We start from the raw sequence: 24334 nt of genomic DNA on the forward strand, positions 1-24334 counted from the left end.
CCGTTCCGCTCCCGCTGCGCTCTCCCCCATCCCGCCCCCCGCCCCAAAACGCCTGGGCATCGCCGTGCGCACGCGCGGCCGCGCCCGCCGCTCTTCCCGCCGTGCACGCGCGCCCCTCCTCTCTCTCTCTCGCTCCTCTCCCGGCGTGGGCGGTGCGCGCGCGGTCGCGCGCCTCCGGCGGGGCGGGGGCGGTGCCGCGCGCGCAGCAGCCTCAGGGCCGGCGGCGGGAGCGGCGGCCCCGGTGCGAGGCCTCGGTCCGCCCGTCCGCAGCCCCGCTCTCCCCGCTCCGCGCTGCCCCGGCCGAGCCTCCCCACGCCCCTCCAGGCTCGCTGCCTCCCCTCTTGGCCGTGAGCCGAGCCCGGCGCGCCGTACCCGCGACGCCGCTGCGCCCCAGGTGAGGGAGCGGGGGAAGGAAGGAGAGAGCGAGCGGGGAGCACTCGCTCCCTCTCCCTCCTCAGCGCCTCCCCGCCGCCGAGCCCCGCCGCTCCCCGCTTCACTTCTCGCGGCGGAGCCAAACAGCCCCTCGCCAAGATGGGCTGCACGCTGAGCGCCGAGGACAAGGCGGCGGTGGAGAGGAGCAAGATGATCGACAGGAACCTGCGGGAGGACGGCGAGAAGGCGGCCAGGGAAGTGAAGCTGCTCCTCTTAGGTAAGGGATGCCGTGAGGGGAGGCTCCTCTTGAGGCAGCCGCTCCCCGAAGCTCCCTCGCCCACCGAGGGTGGTAAGAGTTTTACAGGAGCCCTCCGGGCTGGGCGGGGGGCGGTGCTGCCCTCGGGGCCCCTCGGAAGTTGTGGGGTCGCGGGAGGCGCTGCAGCCGCTCGGAGCAGGTGGGCGCCTCGGCCGCCCGCAGGGAGGATCGGAGGCAGCGCCCCGGGAAGCGGCACGGCGTGGGCTGTCCGGGCCCTGGCTGCCATCGCAAAGGGGTAACGCCTGGAACTTTTGACCTGGATTCTCTGTTCCCCTTTTGAAAGGAAGGAAACGTTACCTTGGGGGGATATTTACTCTTAATATTTCTTGTAGATCCGAGCGACTCCTAAACTGTTGCTGCGAGAGTAAAGTATAGAAAAGTGTCAAAAGAACAAAAGGCAGAGCACCATTTAGCTTTTGAGTGGTTTTTTGGTGTTTTTTTTTTTTTTTTTTTTTTATTTTGTGGAACTTGCTTGTGTTTCTGGGATGTTACGGCGGGAAGTACCACCTTGATGGGCTTACTACATGGGTAACATAATGACTTATAGCGTGCCATGGTGTATTCTTCAGTTTTGCTCACAAGTACTTAAAGCTTACCTTTTTGTGTGCTTCAAGATGTACTTTGTGTGTGAAGATAAGGTTAATTTTAGAATTGCAAGAAAAAAGGAAGTACATTTGAGTACATAGAGTGCATTTGTTCAGGACTAAAACTACTGTAGGCTGGGGACAGTTGAATACTGCAAGATTTGCATTGAATTAATGTTGTGGGAAGTTTCGCAGTATATTCTGTGTAGCTACACCAGACTGGGTCTAATAGCGAGTTAAAATAGCTGCTGAGTTGCCGCTTCCCTCTCAGGGGTGATGTTTCAGGCAAAGTTTTTCAATGATGCCCAATATCTCACTCCCCTCGACATTGATTCTGCTCTCCTATAGAGCTCTATTCACTACAAACGTAGTAGACCACTTAAATAACTTTCTGTTGCTAAATTCTAAGATGGCTCCAGAAAAGGACAAAAGACTGAGCAAATTATATTGTAGATGAAGAAATGAAACAAACCTAGAATGGGAAGGACAAAGATCCTAAAATGATTTTCTAGGTTTAAAATTTAACTTGTGAAATAAGCCAGAAACACAAGCTGGAATTGTTCTCCAGGAAATGGAAGTGGAAGCCTATTGGTGGAAGCCTATATGTGCCAGGCTTTGGGCTGGTACCGTGCCTAGTCCTGAACACCTTTGGAATCCTCAGCTTGTTGTATGGAAAGGTTTTCCTGTGTGTGATAATAGCAATACTGCAGATGTTCCTGCCTTTTTAAAAAGTGGCAATATAACACTTTGTGTCATCTGGCATTTGAAATGAATTTTCAGGTTTTTTGGTGTTCTCTAGGGAACTTTTAGTGCATGTAGTTTGGTACTTGTTTTCCTATTTTTCATTTTAATTCTTGGGTACAGATGACGTCTGTTTAAAGATGCTTTAAACTTAAGAATGGATTTTGTCACTATTTTAATGCTCTTATGTACTAAGTCCTATGTTATGAGCTTAAATTTTATAAATTCTCTGTTTCTAAGGCTGGAAAGCCTCTCTGCTGGGCTCCCATGAGATCTGAGGACATGGCACAAATGGTCAAATGCATGTGGGTTCCCAGGGTGTTGTGAGCAGCAGCTCTCCTGGGTCAGCATTTCCCTCTCCCCTGCTGAAATGAGGAGTGAAGGCTGGCAGCCTGGCTTCTGCTGGGACCCGTGCTGGCATGATGGTTTAAACAATGATTACCTAAATGTTCAGTGAACTCTGGATGAGGTTTTTGCATACACCCATGGATGCTCATATGTATTTCACGTGTTTTGGAGATAAAGCATTTTCCCTTCCTCTTCCTTGCAAGTCTGTCAGGTGTCTCGAATGTGAAGTGAAGGCTTTATCTGGTGGCAAAAATATTTAAAGTTATTTCCACTAGAGTCACTTTCTTCTCACCACTCACTTTCCCAGTTGCTTGTTCAGCCCACACGTCAGAGTTCATCATCTACTCGGTTGTACTCCTGCGTCTGTTTACGGGTTTGTTCTGCTAAAAAGACACTGAAGGAAAAGGAAAAATTGTGGTCTGCTGCCAGAAAAATGCAATGTGCAAGTGGCATCTGAGACACCTTGCATATGTAGAAAAAGGTCATGTGGCTGTACACCTATTATTATTATAATTGACCCATTAAATTGGATTTATTCCAGCATACATAAAAATTTTATTTTTGCTTGGTGTTTAGAGAATCCTGCTGAAGTTTGAGCTAGAATGCTCAGTTAAGGCAAGATATGTTCATAAAATCAATCGATTTCTAGACTGGAAATTTAATTTATTCCATCATATGCTTTTCTAATTTTTTTTTTCTAAAGCAGGATATTGCAGGGATTTAATTGAGATGTGGCATTGCTGTACCTGAACCATCACTGTGAACAATATCACTGATGCATGTTAGATATATATTTTGTTTTCTTGTCTCTAGGAATAAGCAGATATATTGAATGTGCACAAAATACTATTGAACTGGATTGTCTATGTTCTTTTGTCCTATCTGTAAATTGATTCATTATTTCATAAAATTTTCAGTGCTGCTATTAGGAATAAAAATGCTGGATTCCAAGCATTATCCATGTATATTTATTTGAACCTTGTAATTCTGTGCACTTCAATGTGCTATCCCAACAGCAGGAGAGCCTTTCCTGGAAAATTTCTGAGACCCATCATTCTTAGAAATAAACTGAACTTGATCTTGTAGTTGGTAAGCCAGATGGAAAATGCTTGTTTATACATGGGATTTGATGATTTTATCTTTTAAAACCATTACATAAACAAGCTTATTTACTTTAATACTATTTTCAATCAATGTGTAACTTAAGTTTCATGAGAACTGAACAAAAAATATAAGTGCAATATAATATATGACCAACACTAAAAGTTCAACATACTAAAGTGTATACTTAACTTTTTGTGAAGCAGTTTGTGACAAATTGACAGTTCCAAAACTTGTGTCCTAATTGAAGTAATATTTTCTTTTTTTCTATTTTATTAACAGATAAACTCATATACTTAGTGTAAGATTTCTGAAAAGCTGTTTATATTTTGGCTGGCTTCCGGACAGAGAAAGTAGTAGATCCAAGTTGTTTTTTTTCTTCCATGGTTCCTCATCTTAACTTTTAATATTCAGCAAATAAAAATTGTAGTGATGCTTGCAGAATGAATGTAATTCTTATGTTGGGAGGTGGTGATTCTGAGTGACCAGCCTGTGGGCTGCATTAATGGACATGTGATCCTGGTCAGGTGTGCATCCCCAAGCACATTTCTGTGGAATTAGCTAGAGCACATAAGACTGAGTTTGTGCCAACTGCAGGAGAACAGGCAGTCCCTCATTTAGCAGAATGCCTTCTGGTGGGAGGTTAAACTCATCAGGTTTTATGAATACTTTATAGGATTAGCACTTTGTCTTTGGAATTATCACATCCTTCACCAAGCTTAGCAAATTGGTGTTTAGGTTCTTTTATCTTGGATGAAACAGGCAATGGATATGTCCTAAACATTCTTTAGGAGCAGCTCCTGGGCTCCAGGAAGTCACAGGCCATGTGTTTGACAGCTGCCATGGTGTGTCTCCTTTCTGGATAATCCCAGCTGTAGATGTGAGTTCAGTGGATACCTTTGTGCTCCTGACTAGCAGAGCCACTCTCTGTTCCTGAACAGATCCTTGTGATTCATACTGCAACGTGTGCATGTCGTGTTCTTAAAGATAAGTGACATTTAGCAGGCAGTGCTGCATTTAATCTTTTCCATTGCAGCTTCCTGTTCCTTAAGATGGTAACTAAACAATTCTATTTAATTGTTTTTCTAGTTCTTCACATCTCAGGCATCTTTTTCTGTCTGCTTTTCTTTTGTTCCAGACCTGCATCTTTGTCTGCTCAGCCAAACTGACTCCTGCTGCATACTCATCTTTTCAGCAGCATCATCCTCACAGTGCTTGGCAGTACCTGGCTTCTTCCACATCACACTGAAAAAATACATTTATGTTGCTTGTAGCATTACTTCTTTTGCCTTTCCTCCAGAATATTCTTTGTCTCCACACTTGCAGACAAGGAAGAGTTGAGGAGTCTGAACTTAGGAGAGCTCTCAGAAAAGCTTTTTTCTCACAAGTATGGCAGATTTCAGAGTTGTTGACCTTATCTTCATAAATTATGCCAGCCTTGTCTAAAACCTTTCTACCAAACTATTTCCTGTCATGCCTTCAGAGACAGCCATCTACAGATGCTTACGGAGTTCGCCTCTTGTTAAAAGCTGATTTCTAATTTACAGCTGATACCTAAAAGAAGTGTTTAGTGTTTGGGTTTGGTTGGTTGCTGTTGTTCTTGTCTGTGTCACTGTGAGCACCCCTGCCCCCCATTCCTGCCTGTCTCCTTAGATTTAGCAGGAGTTCTGAACTAGGGGTTCTCTTGCATGTTATTATGGCGCAGTTGGACTCTGCCAGTCAGGATGTTGCTTGTGTGGAGTGACTTGATTCTCCCAGTGTAAGAATCCCCCTTGCCTTTGTGAGAGGAGACTCAGGGCTGTGCAGTAAGCATACTCATACTTGAGTTATGGTTGTGTTTGTACTGCTGCAGTGTGTGAGTTCTTTTGTGCTTGTCTCAGTCTATTTGAATGTTGGTGGAAAAGTTCACATCATCATCATCATATTGGTCTTTAATGTGTGCATAGACTTCAGTATAAATTATCTTTAGTGATATCAGGTCTTCTGTTGCATTATTATATTTCCTCTTTTTGGAAGTTACTTTATAAAGTCACTATGATTACATCATGATGTGAGTTCTTTAGCATTCTTAAGACAAAATTTACTTTAGTGCCTATTGTTTTAGAAAGAGTTAAAGAGAAACTGTCCATTATGTGCTTTGTTATGGTACTAGTAACAGTGACTTTGCTTTTATAAAATTTTGATTTTAAAAGTCTAGTCATGTATACATAACATTAGTTGTATTATAGCAAGTATTAAGGATTTTAAAAATATTTTAAGAGTTAGAAAACATTTTAAGCTTGAGAAATGGTTTTTTTTTAACTTTTCATTCAAAAACAGGATAAAGCTGCTGCTGTGTTCCTTCTGAATTAGAGGCTCTAGTAAGGTACTTTTGGTAAGCTGTCCACTCCCAGCAGCAGTGGTACCTCAAGATCACTCATAAATTTTGTAAGAAGCTATGATGTAATTAGTGTCTTCTTACTTTTTCTCTGCAGCACAGTTTATTGTATCATCATTGTTGTATATGACAGTTTATCCTGTCCTATCTATTATATTACCAAAGTTGTTGTGGATTTCAGCTAGCTTCTTTTTGTGAAGTTAATTTTAACTCCCATCAGAACCAGACTTTGCAGCGCAGCTCCCTGCATGGTTGTGTTGGCACAACTTGAACTTGGGGCTCTGTGCTATAGTTAGGCTGTAGTGATTTAAATACTCATATTGCCAAAGTGGGTTCTTTTGCTGCCACATTTAACCTTTCTGTTGTTTTGGTCCTCTGAGAAGGAATAATTGAGTAGCCAGCATATAAATCTGGCTAAATAATTTGAAACCAAGCCACAAGTCTGGCTCAGAGGGCATAAAATTCTGAAGTCAGTTTTGCTGTCTAGCAGTGTTTCCTGTAACATGCTATCTGGCAAATGTGGTACAGCAAAACTGGGTGTAGAAAATAGATATTTAAGATGTTCTGTTAAGTCTGAGGGTGGGTTTTGTTTTTGTTTTTTTTTTTTGCCATGGAAACACTGAAATAAAGATATTAACTGATTTGATAATTAGCTGTTAAAAGTTTGTGGTTTTTTTCCCAAGACATGTATAGGAGAACCTGTATTAATAAAAACTTCCAATTCTGAATCTTAGTCATTGTTCAGCTTTTACCTAAGTTTGCTGTTCTGTTCATTCCTCTTGTTTGCTCAGTGCCCTACTGTTACCTCAGGCTTTGTGTAAATTACATAATTATTCTGTAAACGGAACTTGGTTGGCTTTACCTGAGAGATTCTGTATCCACAATGTATTGAAGTTGGTAAGGGATACAGAGTAGCTGGAAAAATCAGAACTTTGAAAAGTTTTGAGTAAGAAAAATCCACTCTTAGAAGTTCAGTTTCTTTTAGTGGCTTAACTTAGTGACATTTCTGAGTGGAAGCATAACTGAGATTTTGAAATTAGACTATTAGGACAAAAATAAACTGCTTGTGCTAGGACTTCTGTGTACCAGGACTGTAGGCTTCTGCAAGAAGAGATTTGAACTCTTTTTTTGTTAATGCTAGATATTTTGTTCTCCTTGAGCATTAGTAGAAACAGACAGGACAAAATAAGATTTCTTAGCAAGGATGGGAAGTAAAGGAGTGATTTTGTAGACTAATTACCCATATTTGTGACTGTTTATAATCCTTATACAGGACAGGTGTATACAAGAAGTATTAGATTTGGGGATTTGCAAGAAGCTTCCCATCATCATGGTTTTGCCCTTAGAGTTTGCAAAGCTGTGGAGCCAGCTTCAAGGTCTCTGGAGTTAAAAACTTACACTCTTAAAAACTCTGGAGCTTTAAACTTATAGGCCTGGCTATCACCTCGAGTCACAGATACCTGTCTGCACCAATCCTTGGTTTGAAAGTGTGTTACCTGTTGAGGTTAGATTTTGACTTTGTTTCATTTTGGTTCAATTCGTTTGAAACATATTTCTGTTATTTTTTAAGTTACTTTTGGTATAGTTCTTCCAGGATCTCAGCTGATGGGGCTAATTGCCATAAAGCAGTTAAGAACCAATTCTTTTAATAAGAGATTTGTTAAATAAGGAATAAGCAAGTAAATTCTTGTTAAATATGTGATAAGTAAGTAAATTGGTTTTCTGGCTTTGGTAATTTAAGAGTCACTGATGCTTTAAATAAGACCACCTCTGGTATGGTTTGTTATAACTTGATAATCAAGTTGCTGTGTTGAATTATAGGTGTATGCTTACATGGGCACTTGGTGTTTATATTTGCCAATACATGTAAACTTCAATATTCTATGTCCCTATAAAATTGGTACTGAAATTAGAAAATTCTTTTTGTGAAGCAACTTCTTTAAAGGAGTCAACACATTCATATATACTGTGCTTCAACTTCTGAAACAGACCAGACCTCATGACTTTTTCAAATGTTCTGGTTAGAAATGTCATGTTGCCTTTGTAGCGAGTAATACACTTAGCAAAGGTACCAAATTAAATATTTAGTGAAATTTAACAATATCTGGGCAACCAAAATGGATGGGAGGGCTTTACAATCATTGCTCTAAGCAGATTGTTTTTATAGAAGTAATCAATGTACTGTAATGAAAATTCCTGTTGAAACTGTGAAGTGGGTTTATAATTAATAGTCTAGAATTTAATATGACCTGTTTCTTGACTTGAAAGTACTGGTGCAGGCAAATGGCTACTTGTAATCCTATCTTCCTTTTGCAAAGTTGATAAAATATGTTTTTGCATATGACTTGGGGTTTTTTACATGACAAAGCTGTTGTAGTTGTTTGAATCATGCTGCAAGTTTTTTATTGGTCACTGTTGTAAGGACATTCTGAATCTCTGGGGGTTTTCAATAGTTTCCAACAAAACTAAAGAGGTTCTTGCCTGCTTTCTAAATCTGTGTTGGAATGCTGGAAGTAAGCAGTGGATGCTTTCTTACAAGCAGCAGAGCTATTCTAGAAGCTCTGTCTTGCTAAAAAGGAAAGTGCTTGAGTAGCTTTGCCCTGTCCCTGTCACTTTTAAATGTTTAATTCAGGGGTTTTTTTGCTGGTTGAGTAGTCAGACTGGCTGTCCTGATTAGACTTAGTGCTGCTGGAGTGGTCAATTCAACTGGTATTTCATAATGGTCTGATGAGGACCTGACTAAAAGCATAATGAGGAGCAGAGATGCGTGCTGGAAATGCAGAGCAGCAGGTGGAGGGGAAAATGGATGCAGAATAGGATGCTTGCAATTTCTGTATTTCTATGTCACAGTTCACTGTAGAATTGGATTAGGAATAATGTGAAATTTGCAGGATCTGCAAGGTCCACTTGGTAGACACATTAAAGTCTATTCAAAACCCACTTTTTAAAGATTTCTTTGCTACAATAGGAGACAGGCAGCCCACGTTAAGGAATGTGCTGATTGCCAGTTAGAGGTAGGAGTTTTTTGTTCCAAATACAGGGAGCATCAGATCTGTGCTTCTTCATGCTCTTCTCTTTTGTAGGTTGTAGGCTTGACTAGGAAGAATCCTCTTCTACCTAGCACTTGGTGAGTGCAAGATGCTTGTGGGCAAGAGGTGCAACTGCCAGCCCAGTGTCAAACAGCAGAGAAGAGAATGGAGGCAACAGTGAAGTTGTAGTAATATTAAAATAGAACACAGTGTGAATGCAGTATTGGAATGCAATTTTAAAACTTTCTATTACTGCAGTTATGGGTCTTGCAATAAACAAATCGGGAGTAAACCAGACAATTGTTTTGAGTGTTTATAGGTTTTATTTAAAGAAATGTTATTTTGAATCCTGTTGATTTCATGTCTGCTAGTAATGGTTTATACAGTGCTGGACTGAAAATAAGTTGAGAAGTCTAATTGAAGTGCTGACTGTATTCTTGATGCATTAAATATGTCTTGAAGCATTTTGAAAGTGGATTTCTCAGCTGTGTGCAGATCCTTAATGAGTTTGGTAAACTCTTGGCAAAGGTGTTATATTCTTTCTAAAGCATATAAATGCTTAAGCATAAGGCTCTTAAATCATTGACATGGATACCTTCTAATATGCTTTAGGGCTGCAGTGTTAGCTAGCAAAAGCTGTCATCTAATTCCTGGATGAGGCTCTATTTATATTATTTTCTCTATCTGCTGTTCTGGAAAGAGCAGCATTTGGGGTTAGGTTTGATCAGCCTTTGATTACATTCTTGTTTGAAGCCCAGCACCTGTTTATGTAGGTGTCTGCCTTACTCCTTGCTTCTGGATTATTGGGTGTCTTGGAGGGGGTTGAAAGTTTTATATACTTCAAAGCTGTCTCAGTTTAATGTGAGACTGGTTAAATACTAATTCTGTTTAAACAACAACAAAACCTAAAAAAAGCTGTATTTTTTAAGTACTGTTCACCCTACTTCAGGGCAGTTTTATGTGTAAAATGCATGTGCATGTAACAAAAATAAGGTGGACTATGCTCATGAATTTTCTTTCTTGCTTCAAATGTAAATAGGAGTTATGAAAATGTTTGTATTTGAAAGAAATTGTCCACTGATATCTAGGAACTTTTTACATTTGAATCTCTGTCACTTTCAGTCCATCTGAGTTCTGGTGGAGTTGGTGACATTGAAGTGCATTTAGGTCAAATATTAATATTCTTATTCTCCTTATTTTTGTAGATCTTAGTCCTTGAGCTACAGGATGAAAAACTCTTAAGTTAGGTGTGGATGAATATTGAAAATTTACATGAACTGGAGTTTATAGCTTTGTTTCTACAAGAATGGGAGAGCTTTTAGTGTAATTGCATTTTCCCTGATATGAACTTTGACAGTACCCATTTATCACTTTTGCAATGAATGCCTTGGTGTTATGTAACAAGTAGAGCTTTGAATAAAATCAGTTGATATTTACATGAGAGATATTTTTCCTGTTTTGCCAGAAATGCACACTGTTTTCTGATTGTCCCAGCTCTGCAGTTACATAGTTATATGTGGTAGCTGGGACAGTAGGTTCTGTCAAAATTGTAGATAGAATAACAGTAGTTTTGTTCTGAATTGGAAATGGGGCTTGCAATGAAAATACATTGTTATTTCAAGTTGTTTTGTTGTATCTTTCTGCCAGAACAACCTCCATAAAGTGTGCCTTTGTTGCAAAGGAGAATTTTTTATAAAGCACTTTTGGTTGTGATTAATGATAGCCTGCTTAGTAAGTTTGCCCTGGTACCTCTGAACGTGCCCGTCTTTGCACGCCGTATTTATAGCATGGAGCATTGTACAAGGCCATGAAGGCCAAGCACACTGTGGAGAGCAATGTCAAGGCACTGTGGTTTTCTGGGAGGTTTATTAGATATACATTTGAGAGACTGGATGAGGCATGCTGTACTCTGTTGACAGAAATTGATGGTAACTCTCTTGGTAGACATTATAAGAGTAAAGGACTTGGTTCTTTGTTTTGGAGCAGTCAGCATTGATCTCCTAGATTGGGCTCACATACAACAACCACTGAAACTCGTGTTCAAGAAGATCTTTAATCAAATTCTTTCATACCATGATTTTAAATTAGGTAGTAATTGTTTCTGAGCATACTACTTTGTATGGGAGAAGAAAGCCACTTGATTTTTTTGAAGAAGCAAATTTAAATCTTACTTCAGTTTTGTAGAGCAGATAGTTATTTGCTATATTAAAGTTCCATTCAAAATCCTAACAAGTTTTTGGGCTTTGAATTTTGGAGAGAGATTTCCAAGTATTTTAGATGACATTAGTGTGGATGCTGGCCTCTGATACATTTAAATAGCCAACTGCTAATCTTATCAAGCTGCTGTCAGTACTGGCATCTTAGATAAACCTGAAGCCATGCATGTTTAGCTGCTGGTGATGTGCCATGTAGTTGTCAGGCAGCAAGCATGATTACCAAGTGGTTTGCATCTCCAAAGGTGCATTAGCACCTGTATTTAATTTCTGGCACAAGTGAGAGGTTTATTTCCAAGCCTTTGACTCTCAGCTTGTCGTGGTCCTGCTGGGTTTGGCACTTCACATGAAGGAAGCTGTGCTTCTGTCTTAATTGAACCAAAAAGTACAATGGCACTGTCCCTGTCTAAGGCAGTGATACTGGTGGTTAAGAGATCTCCTGTATGTTCTGAACAGATACACCTTTCTAAAGTAGCTTCAATTCCAAGGTACCACATTTCCTTTTGAATGTTTCACAAAATTTCTGAAATTTCACACTTGGCATTGTATTGGTGCTCTCCTTTATAGTGAGATGACTCCCTGTGCAGTTCTAAGTGATGCACATAATGATAAATATATCATTATATATATTCCTACTTTGTAGCAGTAGCAGGCACTAGTAATTTAAAACACCTGAGGAACATAGAAATGTGTTTGAAGAGCTGGGTAGAATTTGTATTCAAAAGCTGCCTGCATTTAATTTTGTATGGTACATAAAATTGCACATAATTTCTGCTAGATGTCTCCTTATCACATGATTGAATTCTAAGCAAAAAGAACACTTCATAACACTTTGTCATAAAAAGATATGAAGCACTAATTGAAGATTGCAAGTAGCTCAAAACTCAATTCATACTTCTAAAGATGTGAATAGAAGTTGCCTTAAGGTTTGCAAAATGGAGTCTGTGCCCTCCTTGTTTCACCATAAGATTTATTTTTAGAATTCATTGGGTTCCAGAGGTTATATTAAATGTAAACTCATATTTTCTCCTTGTTGTTTCAATACTAAACTAATTAACACTGTCTTTATCACTTGCCTAAGTGTTTGTTCTAGTAACAGACTAAATATCAATTTAAGAAACTCAGAGCAATCTAGTATTAGATACCTAGACCTGAATAAACATACAGGATGCTACCACGAGTTTATACTTGATTGCTTCTTGAGATGACATTTTATCTTAGCAGTTTTCTTAAATTATGTTTTATGTACAATAGATTGACTATTTTTCTATATACAAACATCTTGAAACAATATTGATTTCAAACATCTAATAAGAGCAATACTGAAGACCTAGGAAAGAAATACTTAGTTGTAATTAATTTTTGATTTCTTAGGGAATTTACAAAAGTGACAGTGGCCTATGGGTATAAATAAAGGTATTGCTTCTGTAGAACTAAGCCTGCAGCTGCTGAAACCTTGAGAATTATCTCTGTTCTTTTATCTCTAAAAAGAGATTGGTGCCATAATTTTAGAATCTGTCACTTCTCTGGTTTAAATCAGTGACGTAATCTGTGATTCACACTATTACTACATGGCTAATTTACTGAAGTATTTTCTGCCAGATACTAATCATACAGACTCTTAATTCATTGAAAGATTCCTGGCACATTCAATTTCCAGTAGCTGTGGAAATTCCAAGACTAATGCCACCTTAGAAGTAATGAGTAATATCTCCCTTTGGTTGTATGAAAACAGTTGGGAAGGGGAAAAGGGACATAAACTGCAAGGGCTAGCAGCTGCCCCAGAACAAGAATACCAGATGGTGGTAGATAACTGTTACTGTTGGGAGACTTCAAAAAGGGGAGTGGACAAAATAAGAAAATTCAGGCAGAGCAGTATGGGTTTGGGAGAATGCTTCATTTGCTGTTCAACCTGTCCAGTGTGTTGTAGCAAAGTTTCCACTGTGGGTTTCTTGTACTAGCCTTGATGTATTTTGAGTACAGTAACACGGATTGGCAGCTTGCATTCTAATTTTAATCTCATGTCTGATGTGTCATGAAGTCATAAATTTAAGAGATCACACTTCCAAGGTACAAAGCCACTTGATTTTTGCAAGAGATTCCTGACCCCATAGCAGAAAGAGTAGAAATCACTGGGTGTTTAGTTTGTGCTGTGACCAGTGGCAGCTGAGAAACAGGCACAATTCAGCTTGTGCTTTCTACTGTGAAGTTCAAGTCTGACAGAATTGGATAGGAAAGTTGTGGAGAGAGAGCTTTACAGTACCTGAATCCAAAAATTTACAAGTCCATGTATTTTATTTTAAATTTCATGTGTGTCTTTATGCTTAAGTCAGTCTGGGCTGTGTCCTATTCTACAGGCTGAAAGAAAAGGCAAACATCTGTTGAAGGTTTTAAATTAATTACTCTTGTCCTATTTGAACTCTCTTCTAGTAACATACAAGGCTGTAGACATTCTGTGGGTTCTGTTCCTTAGTCTGACTTATTTGGTGTTATTTCAAAGCCAGCCCAATTTTTCTCTTTAGCTTTTATCTAATGCTTAAGTTATTTTATTTAGTCTGCATTTTTTTTCTATGTTAGTAATACGAGGACTATATTTATTCTATTAGAAATAGTTGTTGGGAGTTGGTTTTGTCCAAAGAGGGATACTGTGAACTTGAAGCTTGCCTTGCTTTTTACTTTGGTATTTGATTGGTTTCTTCAGTGACCAATTAGCAAATGTGTCACAGGTTAGAAATGTTACTGTTAAGATCTCATTCCTTTTGGTACACGGGTGCATAAAGCATTTGTTCCAGATATTAGTAGTTCTGGAACGCTTCCTATGTAGGCAGTGTGTGGGATAATGAGTCATGAGACATTCTAAGTAGTTTAAAGTAACATTTTTGCTTACCTGTTAATTTTAATCAAATTATTAAATGTTTCAGTTCATTTTAAACACAGATTTGCTCCATTTGGAAAGAATATTGACTTTAAGATGGTGTTTGCTACAATTTCATAGGGTGATAAAATCATTAAGTTGGAAAAGAACCTTAAGATCGAGTCCAACCCAGTCTTTTTAATTGTTTTTAAATTTCTTTTTGGAATTGACCAATTCACAGCTTGGAGAATCAAATATTGCTTTAGCTGTTTCTTAAATTTATTTGAGCTCTGCTTGTCTTACTTGGTTCCTGCAAGAGGAAGATTCATTGAGATTGATCCGTTAAATAGTTTTTTGATTGTTTGGGGGTTTTTCTTGAACATGAACATGCTTTGATTTTTTTTCTATTTCTGAAGTAGAGAGCTGGCCTCGAAAGAAAAATCATAAGATGAGCTCAGTCCCTCTTTAGCTGAGTGTCAGCTTCCCCGTGCTGCAGTGGGGTTGGTCACAGGCCTGGCTTTATGTGCTGGCTCCGAGTTTATGCAGTGCTGTCAGAATTCATGTGGCATCCAGGCCAATACTGCTCTGATAGCACAGTACTAGCTGGGAAATAATGGTGGGGGAAGGTAAAGCCTGGGTATTAAACTTGGATGCAGAAGCTCTTCAGATTATAGCAGAATCTATGGGGATAATAGGAAATTTTGCTGTTTAAGTTGGATGTGCTTTGCTCCCATGCTTTGGTGTCTGCATAAGGAAGCATAAGGATCTACCTGCTTTCTGGCAAGATGGTGTAAGAGGATTATTAGATTTAATTCAAGTTATATTCTTACTCAACTACATGAACAAAAGTTTTAAAATTCTTTTAATTAGATTTTTGTAGATTGTGTAGCCCTCTTTGAGGAGCAACCAAAGACAAAGTGTGCAAGGGGAAGAAAGGACTAATCAGTTATTAAAACTTCCATTAATGTGATGCCTAACAGTTAACTTAAATTTCCATTTAAAAGTAAACAAACAAATAAATGCCTCTTTTAAATTCAGAAATTACATGCTGCTGTTCTTCTAGTCTAAGCAGAACTGTCATGTCTTTTAAATATTATTTTTGTTATAAATAAATAGTAGCAGAGCCAGTAAGACTGTTCAAATTATCGACAGTAGTGATCTAAAATCAAGTATCACACTTAAATAGCAAGCAGTAAATAGCATCATTTACTAGATGCTTGAGGAATATTCAATCAAGTCTGTCTAACTTTAGATAGTGTTTGGTTGTGACAGTATAGCTAGCTCTGACATTTCATACACAGCTGTCACATGTAATATTTAATACTGCTTGCTTCTGTCCAAAACTTTCTAAACCACAGTTAGTTCTCATTTTGCTGTATGAGCAACTTATTTATGCTGAGATAAAAGAGGGAATTTTACACAGTATATCTGTCAGAAAACCTGGCAGAGTTCTGCATTCAGGAGTGCAAAAATAATGAATTTCCTTTCAGTATGGTTCAATGAGTTAGGTGGAATTTTCCTGTCTACTTTGCAAAGATTATGAGGAATGCTGCAGTCATTTCAGTGCACGGTTAAAGGAAAAACCCAACCCAAATGTAACTATTTCTATTTTCCATTAAATAACATAGGGAAATGCACCTTCCAGGAACTCACTGCTGATGTTAGGTGCTCTGTAATAAATTACTTAATTATTCTTTGTGTATTATGGGTGTATGTGGTTATAAACTGAGAATGTTTTTATGATAATTGTAGGTATTTGATACATGTGAATTCTAACACCATGGAGAATCATGCATATCTGACTCAGAAAATGGAGTACAAAGTGTATGACAAAAATAATTAAATTTTTAAACTGTAACTAGCCCTGACACTGACATTCTTGGTTAGTCAAATGTGATGAATTTTTAACAGAGCATTTTATGAGATTATGTAAATTAAATGCTGTAGTATATTTCTTAATATCTCCAAAATTGCTGTTGAATGAAGGGAATATAACATCTTCAAATTATTTGAATGAAAATATTAGTCCAAAGCATATTATAGTAATTTCATTAATAAAGCTAATCTTAAACTTGTGTCACCTATTTGTGCTTAAGTGCATAATTAGCTATTTTGAGATTATTTGGTTTATAAATGCTTCAGGTGTCTAAATAGCGACTGACTTTTGTACTGGTGTCTGATTTCTGTTTATATTAATGTACTCCCATTCTCAGCTTCTCAGATTCTTGAGAACTATTGCTGCTCTATAAAGAAACTTGCAGGTTTATAAAGAACTAAGTCTTTTGCTTTGACATGAGCTCAAGATGGCATTAAGCAGTCAGGATTGATGCTGGCAGGCCTGCTCTCTTCCTTGGCTCTATTCCTCTGGGCTCAATGTCTCCTCTTGGTGCCAGCAAGAGAGAGGTGTAACCACATCAGTGGGGCAACCTTTGACAGCCAGTCTTAAATTGGGCTGAGCCTGTCCTGAAGCTACATATTTGGTTTAATAAGAGGAATATCCTAAAAGCATAACTTTGTAGTATTTGAGTATAGAAATTTCTGCAGAAATGAAATACTTCAGTTGGAAGAAACCTCTTAGAGGTCATCTAGTTTAGGCCTTGGCTCAAAGCCAGGCTAACATCAAAATAGATAAGTTTGCTTGGAGCCTTGTCCAGTTGAACCTTGAAGATCTCCAAGGCTCAGTTTTTACTTCCTCTATGGGCAGTGCAGCCTCTTCACTGAGCAGGTTCCCTGCACCTCCTTCCCCTGTCTCTCTGCCACTGGCTGTGCTAGAGGTTCTTTATTGCCTCACACCTCTTTGTTGTGTAGGTCTGACAAGTTTACTTCTGCTTTAAGCTGTCTGAAGTGGGTGTTATGGAAAGGACAGAAATTTACAGATATCAAACCTTCTCCCCACACCAATCTTTCTAGGATTAAAATGCCCAGTTCCTTGTAGCTTTTCCTCGAATGTCATGTGCCCTCTAAACATCTAAGTGACCTTTAACTGTTTTTTTGTTTTATCTCATTTACTGGGTGCTGAGGGGGAGAATTGTGTACAGTACTTGGATACAGCATAATGAATACTGGCTTCTGGGAATGAACACTGTCCTTTGACTTATCTGCACTGTTGCCACTGCAGCAGTGGAAGCTGTTGGCCAGGGTCAACCCCAACACCCACACAGCTGTGTGATCACTCTCCTCTCCCTTGGGATAAGGAAAAAATAGAAGGAAGGCAAGAAGGTACATGGATCAAGATAATGATGTTTTAATAGGGAAAACCACGGCTTGCACACACTAGCTGAGCAGAGAGCAGAGTTAATTCCTTCCTTCTCACTGGGAGGCTGGTGTTTGGCCACTTCCTGGAAGGCAGGGCCTTGGCTTGCATGATGGCTGTGTGGAAAGAATCATAGAATCCTTATCCTTATAATTTATGTCATTGTGTCCAGCCATTAACCCAGCATTGTCAAGCCCAGCACTAAACCATGTCCCCAGGTTCCAGAGCTAGAGTTTTTAAATGCTTCCAGGTATGGCGTCTCCACCAGTTCCTTGGGCAGCCTGTTTCAATGCTTGACAATGCTTTTGATGAAGACATTTTTTCCTAATAGCCAGTCTTAACCTCTCCTGATGCAACCTGAGGCCATTTACTATTGTCCTGTCACTTATTACCTATGAGAAGAGACTGACCCCACCTGGCTAAAACCTTCTTTAAGGTAGTTGTAGGAAGTGTTGAGGTCTCCCCTGAGCCTCCTGTTCTCCAGGCTAAAAACTCCAGTTCCCTCAGCTTCTCCTTGTATGAATTATGTCCCAGACCCTTCACTATAACCACACTTCCGAAGATTATAGCAAAAAAATGTTCAAACACTGTAACAACAAATGACTACTCCTCTTCCTCCTTCCCCTGAGTTTTTACTGCTGAGCATGGCATCATGTTGTGTGGAATATCCCTTTGGTTGACTTAGGTCAGCTGTCCTGGCTGTGTCCCTTCTCAAGCTCTTGTCCACTAGGGCTGGGGACATGGTGGAAAAGTGAAAATGCCTTGATGCTGTGCATGCATTTTTCAGCTATAAGAGAACCATCACTTTCTCTTACTAATGAGAGTTACCTGCCCTGGTTTAGCTACAAACCTGAAGTGCAGCACCATAAGGGCTGCTGTGAAGAGAGTTAACTTTGTCCCAGACAGACCCAGTGCAGCACCCTGTAATGTGGTTGATCTTTATCACCACAAGGCCCCACTGCTGACTCTTCAGTTTCTTGAGCCCCACAGTTTTCCTAACCCACTGGTGCCAAATCTGATGTGTTGGATGTGTTACTGTGTGCCCCTTGCAGGACTTCACAATTGCCTGTGTTCTGAGATGCCTCAGCTCAGTCCTCTAGCATGTGAGAACCCTCTGAACAACACCTCTGTCATCTAACACTGGTAACCACTTCCTGGCCTCCCAGGCTCATGTCAGCTGCAACCTTGATGTCAGCATTCTACTTTTGCTTTCAGGTCATTGGTGAAAATGCTAAACTGTGCTAGCCCAGTGTTGTCTGCTGGAGACTGCCTAAAGATGTTCCAGTTGGATTTTTGAACCATTGACACAGGCCTTTAAGTGTGGCTGTCTGGGCAGATTTTCAGACACCCTGAGGTTGGTACTTATCCAGCTGGGTACAAGGGCTGCCATGGACAGTGGCATTGGAAGCCTTACTGGAGTCAAAGTAAATTACATCTGTTAAGTGTCCTTCCCCCCCAAACCCTGTTTCCTCGTGAAAACTTAGTACAGTTTGTACTTTGTAAATGTGTGTTGGCACTAAAATGACCTTTATCCAAGATGAGGTTGATTGTCATGTGTCAGGTTCTTGCCCTTTTTTTGGAGACAAATAAGTACAGCCTTTGTCAGTGCCTTTCTATGGTCAGAGTTTTCTTTTGGTTTTTTTGGAGATGGACAATGGGTGATCTCCTTGCATTAGAAATACCTGTAGACTGTATGAAGATTGTACTCACTTCTGCAAAGCTGTATTGAGAAAGGGGAACTGTGAGAGGGAGAATTGAGCACCAGTCACAGAAAAGCTGGGAGTGTGCTATCTGAAGGGATTAGACCGCAGCTGTAAGAGTTCCACGTGTTTTTTAGGGTAAGAAGCAGACTAAAGATAGATTGTTGAGACAGCAAAAACTGCATCTTTTTCCCTGTCTGTTAACAGATACTGTTTTTCTAGGCTTTGTATTTTAACATGGCTTTTTGTTTTGTGTTGGCGTTAAGCGCTTAAAATTATATCAGGTTGACTGCAAACTTCATGCCATCTGTTCTAACAAAAAGTAGGCTGACTGTTGGTTTATTCATGCCAGGGTCAAAAGATAGTTCATTACAAGGACTGAAGCCTTGAAGAATTGTAAGGTGTTCATTTGCAATTTTGAAAGACCATTAATACAGTGTGAAGAGTGGATTTTGGTTAAAAAGACAGAGGAATTAAGCTTTAGATCCCTTTGAAGTTGAGCAACTTCTCACCTGTTCACATTAGAAACCCCAGCAGTCTGTGTAAAGATTATGCTCACTTCTGTAAGAAAAGACTTTTAGAACTGAGATTTGTTCTTAAAATGGTGTGATTTTGAAATTATCAGATGAAGGTACATTTTTATATTAAGAATCAGTTTGTAGCATGCTTAACATGTTGTAACCTGTTGAAGCTTTTTATATTGGTTAAATACATGAAGTATAGAATTAAAATATATTTTCAAAGATTAGTAAAAGCCTAATGGTGAATTTTCATATGTTTATTTTTCAGGAGCTGGTGAATCGGGGAAAAGCACAATTGTCAAGCAAATGAAGTAAGTGTGGTGAAATACTGTGATAGATAAATATTTTTAAATTTGAATAGAGAATTTATTTACTTTTTTCTTCCATAGGATTATCCATGAAGCTGGTTATTCAGAAGAAGAATGTAAACAGTACAAAGCTGTTGTCTACAGTAACACCATTCAGTCCATTATTGCTATCATAAGAGCAATGGGGAGGTTGAAGATAGACTTTGGTGATCCAGTCAGGGCTGTGAGTATTGAAATACACACACAGACATACAGCTGAAATATCCATACTGTTTCCTTCAGAAATCTTTGTGAGTTACAGTGTTTGATAACTAAATACCTTTGGTTTTTACACACAAGGTTACCTGTGGAGCAGTCAGCACTGGGTTGATTCACAGCAACTATTTGGTTTAGATACTATTTTCTGAATTCTGTCTAAATTTGGAGAACTAAACATCTGAATCTTAAGAAGTCCACAGTCATGTCTCTATTTGTATGGACTTGGGGGCTACTAAGGAGGTAATTCAAACTAGGCACCTTGAAAAATACAGCTTAAATAGGGAGGCATCTAGCTACTTCTGCAGTGTACTGCCTGCACTTCTCTATTAGCTCATAGACACAGCAGTGCCTGGAACATTGCCAGCCTTTGAGTTGGGTCCTGTTTCATACTGATTTCCAGTGTTGAGGTCTTTATTTTGCTCAAAGAGACATGGGCATGGACCTGCTGCTGGGATCCCATTTTTTCATTATACTCATCCTGGGATTTTTCCCAAGAAATGAGACCTTTTCCTAAGCTTTCCTGTACATTTTCCATCTCATTTCATCTAATGTCCCATGTGCAAATCTCTGATGAGTTTGTTTGCCATCCCACCTAATGGTATCTCCAGTCCTAATCCTGTGCTCTTACCTATGGTTATCCTGATTACATCCACATCTGGTCAGGCAGGGAGATGTTTGGAATATCTCTCTAAAATGCTCCGTTTATCTTTTTTTTTTGCTTTTCTTCTCATTACAAAACTCTATACAGTCTGTGCTGCAGTGCTGAAACTGATCCCCAGAGCTGTTGGTCTGAACAGCAGTTTAACTTGGTTCAGGACATGTGCTTTTATCTCGTCCCCACAGAAATCAGAAATCACAGTGCAGAATGCTCACCAGTGCTGGTTTGGAAGCCAGAACTTGCCACACTGTGGCTATCTCACAGGAAGGATGGAGGAAGGATTTTGTTGTTCATGAACATGTTCATACGTATATGTAAGGTAGTCAGGAATATTTGTCATAAGTTCTTTCCATCACTTTAAGGTGGAATTACAGTTTGGGAGGAAAGGAGGATTTTTAAAAGAATCAGTATGTAGATGCTTTATTCTTGACAGTCTTCAAGATTTTATTGGTTGTTTGAAAAGCAGTTTATAAATGTTAGACAGTATTCATTCAGTAACCTTGTGAAATGCAGTATGTATGGTTGTCATAAGGAAGATGCTTGTAAAATGATGTATAGTGAGTCATAAAGTTGTATCTGAAATCTAAATCTGATTGCAAGCCAATTATAGCCATTATTTTATGTACATATGTTAATTCTACCTGATGTCTCTTCAGGTGTAAGCATAACTAGTAAAAGCTTCAATTTCACTGGTTATTCCTCTCTACATTTGCTCTCATGTTTGCTGTAGTCTGCCCTTGAGACCAAAGTTTTCTATAGCACCAACAGTGTTTCACTACTTGTTAGTTGGTGTTTGTGCAGTCCTCTCTGGAGTCTGGCAGTTGATGCTGGAAAGAGGCAGATGGTAGACTCATGTTACTGAATGCGTAGTAAGAGAAAACGGAGGAGGAGTAAATTTAGGTGTTAGCAGATGAAATGACTAACAAGAAGATTTTGAGGGCCATATTATATATGATGTCAGTTTTAAGTCATCTGAGTTTTTCGACTTCAGAGAGCTGTATAAATGATGAGGCAAAGTTGTGTCAGGAACAATCTTAAAATAGCTGTCCATCCCTTTGTACGTAGTCAGGTCTTGGTGGTCCAAAATCTTTTTTTTCCACAGGAACATTGCTATGGAACATTAGCATTAGATGTTAGTAGTAGTGTGTTCATACCTTAATTATTTTCAATTTTATTTTAATTTTATTGTCTTCAGCAGACAAAATAGCTCAAAATTGTAACTCCTGGTATAAACGGTTATATTCAGATTGTTTTTCTTAAAATTATGAGGTGAATTTCTGATGGTTTTGCTCTAAAATGGGGTAAGGTGTCTTTAAAAATCACATACTCTTATTTCTGCCATAAGACTAATGGTAGAGCAGTGAGTTGAATGTTCTCTTTTTTCAAGTTATTCAATCAAAGAGCACAGGTAACACCAGCAGGTCAGTTGTAAATCTGGTGTATCTTTGTGCTACAGGATAGTTTAAGTAGAAGCATTTAGTCAATGTGCTTCTAAGGACTGTAGACCACTTTCTGAAAGTGAGATTTGCACCAGTTGGAGAGATTGTTAAATGGGTTATTTTACATGACCTTATGTATGGAATCTGTTTAAAAAAATGACACTGTAGAGGAAGTTTCCCTATTTCAGTATAACTGAAGGAAAGTCCCTAGCATTGATTAATAATTAAAGTGGAACTTGATCATTTCATACTGCCTCACATGTGGTGTCTGTGGTAGTTGCCATTTTAGCAAAAGGAAGATGGGGTAACAGAGACCATTTTTCATTTTAATGTTTGGCCTTTAAAAAAGTTGAAATCAATTATCTTCTTCTACCTTCCCTTTCCCCACTCCCCTGTTTGAGACCATGTAGAGATACATGAAAGTCAGACCATCTTAAGTATAAAATGTCATCATCTTTTGTGACAAAACTGTCAGTTTCTAAGCTGTAGACACATAAAATGACACGTTTTCATCATGTGTCTTTATATATAGTCCCTTCTTAAAGATTTGCTGCTTTTGTGAGTCCTTGCATTTGCATCCACAAACAGTATTCAAGACCAGAACTCTCATTCAGGTTTCTTTTATGCAGGTGTAGTGTTCAAAATTAAAGCTCAAATTAAATCTGACTGTCCACCCCTTTGATCTTCACAGCTCTGGGTTTTATATGTAATTATTATTGCAATCTGTTAAGTTTTTATTATTTGTTCAGTTTGTTCTGTGAATGTATAGTAATCAGTATTTTTGTTTGATTAATGTTGTTTTAGATTTCTACTTATTCTAGCTTTCAAAAGACACTTTCTACAATACATCAACAACCCATTCTTCATATGTATACCTACAAATGTGTATATATATGTTTGAATCTCTTCAAGTTTGGCTTGAGTTCACTGAACTGCAAGCCTTTCATTTTCAGCCTCTGAAGTGCAGTATTACCCAATCCATCTGTAAACAATTTCCCTGTCAGCTCACACAGTCTTTGATTATTTAAGTCTGCAGTGGACAGTATCTTTAGAACAATCACTGCTTTCTGTGCTTATCCTGAAAATGGGCTTTATTTTCCCCACAGCTTTGTTTTGGAACAGCAAAGTGACAGATTTTTCTACAGATTTGCATATGTGTCTTCACTTACATTTTGTGAGAATAACGTCATATGTTGCCTTTTTAAATCCTCCTCTTTCTTGTAACACTTTCAGTTCCCAGCTGACATGTCCAAGCCTCCCTTTTATCCTTCCTCCTTTCCAGATTCATTGTTCTTTCTTTTAATTACTGGACAAACAGTGCATGCTGTGGGTAGTTGTTACAAGCTGACTTTTTTTGGCTCACGTACCTTGGCATTGGATCATGTTCCCCTAATATCCAAGGTCAAGCAGCTCCCCACAGGGGAGTACTAATGTGGATTTTCCCTATACCCATCTGCTGTCTTCCCTTTAGTGCCTTACAGGTCTAAATATAAGAGAAATACTTTAGAAAATAAAATACTAAGTTTTGTTGCTCAGGCAAAATTGGATGTCGCTAGTGAACTGGTCAAATGCTGATAAAAGGGGAATGGTGGATTTACATCCTGTACTCCATTAGCCTCACTCTCAAAGCCAGTTATTGTATATAGTTTTAAAATCCAGCATTTGCTCTTAAAAATCTTGATGTTTGCTTGATATTGCATTACCAAGAGAACCTGGTCTCAGTAGAATAATTTGCATATTTGTAGCTGATTCATCTGAAAAGATTTTTACAAGTGTTTTTCTAATTCCTGATGTATGATTGGGAAGAAGAGATTATTTGTCAGTTTCAAAGTTGTATAATTAATTACAATTAAGCATTTAATTTGTTTTCTTCAGTTGTTCAGTACACAGCTACCCTTCTGAAGGGTCTAGCTTGTATTGTAAGCATTTTATCCAGTATGTGGTATTATATGAGCATATATGGTTAGCTTTAGGTTTGAGCACAAAATATGTTACTAGTCCTGTTTATAAAATCCTCACTCGGGCTATAAACAGACCAGAAGCTTTGTCAGCTAATGATAAATTCAATTACTAGTCTTTTTCTGTTGTTGAAAAATGTGGGAATTAATATCTAATGCAGAACATTAAAATAAATTGTTTTATTTCACATTTTGTTTGATTGATATGCATTTATCAGGTTAAATAATGCATTTGCTGAATCTAGTTCTTAGGTGATAATACTTCTGTTGTATTTCTCAATATTTCTCTCTTCACCCTGTGTTT

The 24334-nt window shown here is 38.9% G+C and overlaps 1 protein-coding gene across 2 annotated transcripts in view; it reads left to right on the plus strand.

Annotated features, from left to right (window-relative positions):
* The first annotated feature begins 236 nt into the window (after positions 1-236).
* The window catches only part of GNAI1 (G protein subunit alpha i1), a 33438-nt gene continuing 9340 nt past the window's right edge, over positions 237-24334 (plus strand). For both annotated transcript variants that reach the window (XM_058022762.1, XM_058022763.1), the window contains exons 1-3: positions 237-649; positions 19678-19720; positions 19799-19940. In XM_058022762.1, coding sequence (XP_057878745.1) covers positions 532-649; positions 19678-19720; positions 19799-19940 — 303 coding nt within the window. In that variant the 5' untranslated portion in view covers positions 237-531. The remainder of the gene's footprint in view (positions 650-19677; positions 19721-19798; positions 19941-24334) is intronic.

The sequence above is a fragment of the Melospiza georgiana genome, chromosome 4 (genome assembly GCF_028018845.1).
Source record: "Melospiza georgiana isolate bMelGeo1 chromosome 4, bMelGeo1.pri, whole genome shotgun sequence".
Lineage (NCBI taxonomy): Eukaryota > Metazoa > Chordata > Aves > Passeriformes > Passerellidae > Melospiza > Melospiza georgiana.